Source organism: Nematolebias whitei, chromosome 21 (assembly GCF_014905685.2).
Source record: "Nematolebias whitei isolate Nwh7 chromosome 21, NemWhi1, whole genome shotgun sequence".
Classification (NCBI taxonomy): domain Eukaryota; kingdom Metazoa; phylum Chordata; class Actinopteri; order Cyprinodontiformes; family Rivulidae; genus Nematolebias; species Nematolebias whitei.
The window spans coordinates 26060168-26069625 of record NC_056518.1 but is presented as its reverse complement, the minus strand read 5'-3'; the positions used below and the strand labels follow the sequence as shown (position 1 = coordinate 26069625).

Below are 9458 nucleotides of genomic sequence, written 5' to 3'. Positions count from 1 at the left end.
CCCAATAATGTGTTTTGTGGCTTGTATATGCTGTATCTATGGCAGGAGTCCAGGCATCCTTTCAATGTTTTAAGGACTCAAGTTATGTAAAAAATGCAGGATTGAATTCAGTTTGAGCCTCTTCAAAAATGGCTTGCGTTCAACATGTTGGACAAAATGTGAGGGAGTTAGTGTTAAGCATTCACCTGCAGAGTGATTTGTACAAAACTGTAGAAAAACTGACTGAGTTGCTCAACATCACCAGACTCTGTCAAGTTTGTGAGCACAGCCTTCACAAGGGTAGCATCCTTTAAAGCACCACTGTCTGGATCCAGTATCAGCTGAGCCTTCTGTTGTGGTGATAGGACACTCAGAACTGCAACCTGATGATGCAAATCAAGAAAATGAATGAGACAATTTCCTTTCAGAAATTCCACAAGCACACTCTTGTGACCCTGCATGGTCCTGGAAAAAAGTTTTGCTATTCTCAAGGGAGATTAGTCGTGAGATGTCAGACTTACCTGGGACAGGTTGAGGAATTTGAGATCAGAGTATGGTATCAGGGCAGCAAATTGAGCCAAGTTTTCTTCAAGCACTAGGGCATCAGTCTGAATTCCAGGCCTGCAAACTGAGACATATGTATATGCAGGTTAGAACTAGCACAACAAATAAGGTACCCTGTTAATCAGCAAGTTATAGAGCAAGTACTCTTTTCAGTCACACAGTTTTACATTCATTTTTGTTTTTTATATCTCAGTAGTGGTTTTTTTTTCTTCCAAATTTCAATGCCTCGGGCAAGTGGTCACAGTTTTAATATGTCAGGCCTACCTGGCTGGTTTATGATACTGGCAGACCTCATCAGGTAGTCAAGTAGTACATGTGCAAGACTTTGCAGTCTATTCTGTGGTATGGCAGAAAAAACATTGGACAGCCCACTCACACTGCAATGAAAGGAAGACAACTGTCATACACAGTTCCTCAAAAGTATTTTGTATTTTGATGGATTCATTACTCGGTTAAGCCTAAAATGTAACATACATGACATGATAGTTTGTACAGTTGATGCTTGAGGTTGCATTTTGGAGCATCTCTGGAGTGAAACTTGCAAGGATGGGGGCCAGTTTGACATGGAACCAAATGTAAAACTCGAGCGTATTGAAGCTTTGGAACTGGGGACTAACAATCATGAAGGTCCTGTTCATGATGTGATCTCTCACAACAGGTTGGAATGTTGGAACCTGTAATAATTTTGACAAGGAAGCAGTCATACACCACATCTTTGCTATGTTTTTGAACCTTGATCAATGTTTCAAGAGGCTGCAAAACAGAAGTATGTGAGTAATTATCACACCTACAATGATGCAGATGTTTTCACAAGCTTTTTGGTACAAAAATAGGTCATTCTTAAGTCAGTGACTGTCCATTATGTTGCCACTTGAAAGTGTCGTATACCTGTCCATTCTCTGTAAGCTTAGTCAGGAACTCATCCACATTTTCCACAGCATTGCCATTCTCCAGACGCTCAAAGACCCGATCGATCAGTTCTGTGTCATTCGAAATGTCTATGCTTAGTAGCAACTCTGCTACTTGGGATGGAGCCAGCTCTGACAAAACGTCGGCCTTTAAATGAAAAATAAAAATCCAATAAGGAAGTAAAATGGAAATATTAGCAAAATCACAAGATATACGTTAATTCCTTTTGACAGAACAAGTTAGAAACTGCAGTAGGCACATACACTGGAGAAGTTTGGATTGAGCGCTTTTAACTCCTCTATGGTTGCAAATTCAGAGAAGTTGCCAATGTTTGCCTGTAGCCAGCGTTGACTACCATTGACGGATGAGACACAGCCTGGATCTGCAAAATAAAAGGAAGAAAAATGCATTGGCTCTAGGTAACATCACATGATATTATACAGTTGGACCAAAGATCCTGGCCTTACCTGACAAATCTTTTCTCTCTAGGAAAGGTTGGATGAAATGAGTAAACACTGTTTCCTGTCTGTCACTGTCCATGAATGCCTTTTGGCTGCTGAATGCCTCAACGCTAAGATAAAAAAAGAATGTAGTTCACATCAAAACAATCTGCAAGATTTTTGCACTATTGTTTACAGAAAAGCAACAGATCTCTCACTGTATGTACTTACACAATCTGGTACGTCAGGCAGCTGAAGTTGTTGGCGCTAAGGCAAATCAGGAAATTTGGGGATGAGGAAGCAAGGAATGGACTGAGCTTCTGCTGGAACCAACTGCGGGTGAAATTTTCATTGTGGAGGTCTTCCTGGCTGATTGTGTTACGTTCCACTTCTTCTAGAGCTTCAAGGGCATTTGTCAAGACGGGGTTGCTGCTGTTTGGGGCCTAGAAGGATGGAACAACCGGTTGGATATAAAATGTACACAGATAAACAATCAGTATGTTGAAATGGTGGTATTGGATCTACCGTGATGCTGAATGCCTCAAGAGCTTGATTCAAAACAGAAGTTCTATTGAAAAAAAGCTTCCAAACTTCAACTGGGTATGTCCTTTGGCTTTTCAGAGAGCATTTTGCCAACATGACCAAGTTGTCTTGTGAGAAACTTGTTGGCTGTGGAGGAATGACAATAAATGAATCCAAGTTAGCAGAACGTTTTGAGGATTTGTCCTCATATTGTACCAAAGCAAACAACGTTATTTTGTAGGATTCACAGTTTGCAGACAGCAATATTACCGAGACGCAGGCGAGTTCAGTGATGGTAAAATTGCACAAAGCTGTTGAGGAGTTGTCTGTTGCTAGTGTTTGTTCGACTTTAGATCTAAAAAAAAAAATTATTAAAAAATCTTGTGTCATTTATATTGTGTAAAACATCTTTCAAACACTGCAGCAAGTAGAACAGTAAACTACACACCGATTAACTCCAGCACAGATCAAGTTCTCTGTGAAAAAATAAAAATAAAACATATTTTGTATTACATATGAATACTTGACAAATCAACTGCATCATTAATCTGGATATGGGATGCAGACTTACTATCAACAAATGTCTCATTGCACTGAAAACAAAACAAGAAATGTATATTTCATGGTGAAAGTTTGTGAAAATAAAACATCATATGATTCCTGACATAACAATAATTGTGCCTTCACTTGTCTAGTAAATTTTTTAAACTTTTTTAAAATTATTTTTTGTAATATTTACTTGATATCTAACTTACCACAAATTCTTCTGATTTTAAGCATCCTGTTAGAAAGAAAATGCGTCAGTCTTTTTTTTTTTTTTTGTTGTTTGTTTGTTTCTTAGCACAAAGTGGCACTGGGCTTTTCTTAAAGAGTTTGTTCTCAAAATATTTCTAACACATACTTGTGAAGGTCTCCTGTAGTAATTCCAAGCTTGATCTCAGACCCACTGAAAGGTTCATTGTCAAAAATGTCAAACTATCTTGAAGACTAGTGACTCTGAATAGAAGAAAACAGTCATTGTTGCAACATGTCTGCAATCAGATTTTGACATTGTTTAATCACAATACTTCCAATGCTTTTAAGAAATATTTCTCACATGGCAGCATACGATGCACAGCTGATGTTCTTGGGTATCACCCACAAGCTGCCAGGTTGGAGGCTTGCTATTACAGGATTCAAATAAACTTGGAACCACAGTTTATAGTCTTCAGGCTTAAAGTTCTCCATTTCAGGTGCGAGGGCTGTTAGGGTCACATTCAAGATGGCGTCTCGTACATCTCCGTTTTTTATAATTGTATTGTTGGTCTGTAATTGAAAAAAAAAAGCTTTTTTTATAACCTTTGTGTTATTTTTTTTTATTGTCAATTTTTATTATTATAATTTGTTTTTCTGGACATAAAGCATTTATCATTGAGACTTCACCTGCTGAGTGATTTCTGTTAGTCTGCTGAAAAACTGGCTGAGCTGCTCAATGTCGCCTGATTCTGTTATGTATGTGAGCACTTCCCTAACAAAGGTGGCATTCTCCAAAATGCTGTGTACATCCAGTAATAATGTGGTGTTCTCTTTTGGCAGAACCACGATCCACCTGTTTTCCTGTGAAAAACAGAAAACAGTTTGTTTTAAACGTAATTTATTCACCTGGCAACAAAAATGCTGCAAATATTTTTCCAGTTTTTTTCTTGCCTATAACATTTGTAATGGTATTTAATGCTTCACTTACATCAGAAAAATAGTTGCTCATATTGTTAAGATCCTCAAATGTTGCAAAGAAAAACAAACTTCCAATGTTTTTGTTTAGCCATTCTTCACTTCCATTCACATTTTGATTACATCCAGGATCTGTGAAGATTCAAATGATCAATGTAGAAAAGTACTTAAATATATATTTTTCTTCCTTAGTAGTTCTAATTCACACATTCTTTTTACACATTATTCATTAATAAATAAATAACTATCATCATTTCTTTTTACCTTCTACGTTTTTTCTTGTCAGGTACACCTTGATAAAGCTGCTGTAGATGAGTTTCCTTGTCATTGTTTGAGACATCGCAACTTCCACACTCATTAGCTTCACCCTGTAACAAATTTATTTTAAACATATCAGACATTTAATATTATGTTTTTTTTCTCTCCTTTAAAATAAACAAATCTGGAGTAATGAGAAAGGAATCATGTCCTCACATTTTCAACAAACATTTATTTAATATGAACCCACTCTGAGGTAATCAGACCACCATCATTATAAATAAAAAATGATCTTAAAAGTATAGAAAAAATGTAAACTGCAACAGTTGTAGCTTCAGTCAAATACAAACTGCTGATAAAATTTTCAAGTAATTATACGAATTAATATTTGATTTGATTTGTTAGAGAGAATACACAGGTTACATTTTAAGTGATAGTGCTGGACGGATGTGCAAAATCTGGTACAAAAAACATCGTCCTTGATTGATTGCACTTCAGGGAGTGCATTAAACACAAGGAGGAACATTTTACAGTACTTCTTGGATACATATGTGAGTCAGTAACAAAATGAACTTAGAAAAAGAGCACAAAAGTGTTTGTTTTGGCAAGAATATTAAGAACAGTTGTATGCAGTCATATAGTTCACTCACAGCTCTTGGTAAGAACTGCAGCTGAAGTTCTGGTTTCCAAGTTGGATCAGGAAACTTTCACTGACATAGGGAAACAGAGGAGCCAACTTCACAGAGAACCACAGTTTGATGAACGCAGGGTCACTGTAGTTACCCAGACTCAGGCTGTCCAGGACTCCAAAAACATCCAGAACATTGGATCCAGATTCAGTGGTGCCCTAAGATTCAACAAAGTTGTAATTAAAGCCTAGCTGTTTAAAGCTATGCTGTATTTGCACATATCTTGAAGGTTATAAAGAAACACATGAGAACATTAAGATTTATGAGTCTGAATGCATCACTTGGCATTAAAACATGAGAACGGATCAGTAGCAGGTAAAACTAAAGCTTGTGTGCTAATATTTTACACGTAGTTGATATTTGGTGAATATTATTGAAAATAGGTTTGAAAGCTCAATCATCCAGGCAAACAAATCACAATAAAGGTTAAATCATGTCATCTGAACATTTTTTTTTGGGGGGGGGGGGAGAAACATTTCATGTTCCATCCAAAAAGACTTCATTAGTCTGAGGCCTGCCACCAAGAACTGTCTTATAAATAGCGCCTCACAGATGTGTTTCAAGCCAGCCTGCTGTGGGATTCCAAGAAACTGGCTTTACACATGCAAAAAGGGGACCATTCATCCAAAACAATCAATTATCTGATTGTCACTGTCATTTGATTGTTATGCACGAATTATTGTTTTGGACGAATGGTCTCTGTCAAAGAGGTGCTCTTATAAAAAAAAGTTCTTAGTGGCAGGCCTCAGACTGATCAAGTCATTCAGCTGAAAGACAAAACGTTTCTCCCAAAAAGAAACTATCTAGATGACATGATTGAACCTTTTTTTTGTGACTATTGAAAATGTTTTTTTACGTCACGTTTTTCATGTTAAACTGGATTAACCGAGTTACACAGGTGTGATTCATATTATTTAACAGAGAAACATCATTACCAGGTCTTGGAAGACATTTAAAGTTAATTCTGTCATCTGCCTGAGGTTTTGTTCCACTTTGCTGAAAAAATCTTCTGGTAGGCTTGCATTTGTGCTTCTTTTGCAAGCTAGCTCCCCAATATAAGAGTCCACAGCTGCAGATATCTGGGAAAAAAAACAGGTTCATGGTTCTTTGTCATTCGCATCACATGTGGTACATGAGGTAGAACAAAATTGTGTACTCAAGGTCCCAGTTACATCCAAAAATAGCAAAACTATAAAGTATAAAAAGAAACAGTATATAAGGATCTAAGATATACGCTAAGATATATGCTAAACAAACGCTAAATGATACGCTAAAAGATCTAAGATATATGCTAAACACTAATAATGTAAAATAATATGGTATATTAAACAGCAGCCCAAACATGAGTCTGTAGTGAGTGGTATGAATGAATACAGCAGTATGAGGTCAACAGCATGGGATCAAGAGCATGGATGCATGGATGAAAAAAACAATAGCAGCACTGGAAGGGTTAGTCTTTAGAAAAGCACAGGAGAGCATCAACCAGCAACACTGCTTTTGTAATAAATTTGAAATTTTGCACAGATTATTAGTTTTGGGGTGATTTTTTTTTCTTGGTCATTAAAAGGGTTTCTGAAACTACTTACATTGTAAATGGTGTCTTGGAGATTTACTCCTCGACATGACTCCTGGAGACTGTTGCTTGGAATGGGAGTAGTACTTTAAGAGAAAATTAAATGAAACAAAAATAAATAGCCGATCTACAAATTATAACAAACAATATATAAATAAATCAATAAAAGTGTGGAAAAAAATGGTGGAATATTTGATTGCTAACCTGTTGGTAAAGGTTGTCAGCAAACTTACACCTGTAATGTATTAAAAGTTCATATTTTATATTAGCTCTGCTGTTATTTAATTAATGTGGTTTCAATTACTTCTTTTTCTTTCTTTTAGAACTGTTACTATCTTTTAATAAAAAGAGGATTTTTCATACCTTCTGTAGTGTTGGACTAAAAAAAAAGAACAAAAAATAATTTTATTATATTTACAAAATACCTATCATTCACTGAATTAACAAAATATACACAATGCAAAAACCACGACATAAACTTACAAGTGCAGAGGTCAGCGTTGTCATAAATACTGTTAAAATTAGAAAAATATGCAAAATTTTTATTGTAACCATTTCTCATGTGAACCAAGACAAAACTGGAAAAAATAAAAAATTCCTTTGAATTTTTGCGAGATGCTTACCAATCGTAGCTGCTGAGAGAAGCGGCAACGTTCTGTGGCCGCCCATGTTGAGAGCGCAGCTCTGCTCACCTTCCTAACACTCAATTTATTTAACCAGCATTTTACACCAAGATGAATAGTTTGCAATCCTAAGATAGTCAGAGAAAAGTATTTTAAGCATTTATTTTAGATACAAGCATGGTTTAATGAAAACCGCAATCAAAGATAAACATCTAGACATCAATGATTTTATTTATAATCACATTTTTGAATAATATTCCAGTTAATGTCCTAATGTAATAGCTACAGTCTTGTTTTACAGGTAAGATAAAGCAACATATATTTTCCTTAAGTTGGAAGTAGTTTAACTATTATGCAATATTATGATTATTACACAAACAATAATACATAATTTTGCTAGCAGTTGAAGGTTTGTACAAAATTAATTTAAAGTCCTGCAGGTAAAACTCACCTGTCTAACTCCTTTTCCCTGTCAGAGGAGAATGAGGACCAAACATTAAAGGTGGAGCAGTTCTAGATAGGGTGGAGCAAACTAATTATCAGCAGGTTTTTAGAAACCAAGCTGTAACAAAAGCATACTCTGTGAACTCAACGTGTTCTGTAAGATTCCATTTACATTAAATCACTTCAGCTTGTTCTTCACTTTTAGGATTCAATGCATAAATTATAAATACACCAAGCAGTAGGTACAAATTATGCAATAGGGTTTTCCAAGATAATTAAATCAAACTAACTGCACAATCAATTGCTTTCATGGTAAATACTTTATTACTCACTATCCATCTCTTTGGTTAACTACCTGCTTACAAACGGGTTGCAGTTAATTCCATGCAATTTAAAAAGCAAATGAAGACTTAGCAGTTCTTCTAATAATTAAGTTGACAGTTTTTTGGTAGTAAACATCAGAGGTGGAAAGATACTGAACATTTGTACTCAAGTACAAGTACTGTTACACTGCTTAAATTGTACTCGGTTACAAGTAAAAATACTGGTGTTATAAAAAAATATGGCCTCGGGCACTCGTCCTCAGCCTTTACCTCATCATTTTCTCTGTTGACAGTGTTGTCTTCTATCTCCATTTTGGCTTTTTCTTCATATCTTTGGTCCATAAATGGCTCTCTACTCTATGGAGTTGTCCTTTGCTTACGTCATAGGTAACTGGTGCGTTCGCGATCTGAGAGCCTTATTGGCTACAAAGATGCAGATGAATGGTTTGATTGTTAATTCAAATTATGGCCATACTCAGTAGCGACTTCTGATTTTAAAAGTAGCCAAGTAGATTACAAGGTCTAAATTGTACTTGAGTATGAGTAAAATTACACACTTGAAAGAAACTCATAAAAGTACAAGTACACACAAAATGTACTTAATTACAGTAATGTATTTGTAATTTGTTATTTCCATCCCTGGTAAACATACTATATTGTATAGCATGAATAAAATACTTTTGCTTCCAAACTGAGATTCTTTAGACTATTTGGATTCCTTCAACCATCAGTTTTTCATCTTCAGCATCATGGATTTCAGTTGCAGTGCAGAGATTCACGAAGCTCTTATTCATGAAGCTCTTTCAAGTGATCCTGCTGTAGTTGGATTCAGTAGAGGGGGATGAGACTGCAAACAAGGCAGTAGAAGAAATTATTTTACCCAATGAAAGCAAAATCATCTGCAGCTTAATACAGGAAAAACTAACAATCAGTAAAGTACATACAGAGTGTTGAGACGCCAGTCATTTCTCAGTATCTGTCAATCCATGTTCAGGATGCTGCGTGTTCCTGTGGTAGCCATTTTTATGCTCTCCATGCTGATAAGGAAACATTTAAATTCTTATTTCCTGGTCAAAACAAAACAGTTAATAACAATAAGAAAGTGTAGTGACCTTTTAAGGAATGCATATTGTTTACCACCTATCATGATCATGATCATCTTATGTTGGAAAATTGTGGAGTTTGGTCAAATCTTGAAAATAAACCAGCCACTAGGGAGCAAAGTCAGTTGACTTTCCATGCTGGTTACCAGCCTGTGTTGCATCAGGAAGGGCATCCGGCATAACACACTTTTGCCAAAACGTGAGGTTGTCCAAGCAAGACTATACTAGATTGGTGGAGGAGCGGGTTATCAACTGGCACCAGTTCTGTTGACAAACAGGGTGCCAACCAAAATTCTGTGGTTAGTTTAGGACCACAAGGAA

At 36.1% G+C, this 9458-nt stretch overlaps 1 protein-coding gene and 1 long non-coding RNA gene across 2 annotated transcripts in view; both read right to left on the bottom strand.

Moving 5' to 3' along the window:
- The window catches only part of LOC119427204, a gene marked incomplete at its 5' end in the record, with an annotated part of 94422 nt that extends 90743 nt beyond the window's left edge, over positions 1–3679 (bottom strand). The window contains 15 exon segments of the mRNA XM_037694783.1: positions 186–362; positions 501–607; positions 808–920; positions 1018–1217; positions 1432–1599; positions 1716–1834; positions 1920–2023; positions 2124–2335; positions 2418–2561; positions 2685–2769; positions 2863–2890; positions 2986–3007; positions 3170–3195; positions 3316–3410; positions 3511–3679. Of these exon segments, the coding sequence (XP_037550711.1) occupies positions 186–362; positions 501–607; positions 808–920; positions 1018–1217; positions 1432–1599; positions 1716–1834; positions 1920–2023; positions 2124–2335; positions 2418–2561; positions 2685–2769; positions 2863–2890; positions 2986–3007; positions 3170–3195; positions 3316–3410; positions 3511–3679 (1769 nt within the window).
- Positions 3680–4188: 509 nt separating this feature from the next.
- Positions 4189–5082, bottom strand: LOC119427191. The gene is made up of 3 exons (XR_005187647.1): positions 5033–5082; positions 4389–4492; positions 4189–4256 (listed from the first exon to the last, which is right to left on the bottom strand). It is a non-coding gene; the product is annotated as an uncharacterized LOC119427191 (long non-coding RNA).
- Between the last annotated feature and the right edge of the window lie 4376 nt (positions 5083–9458).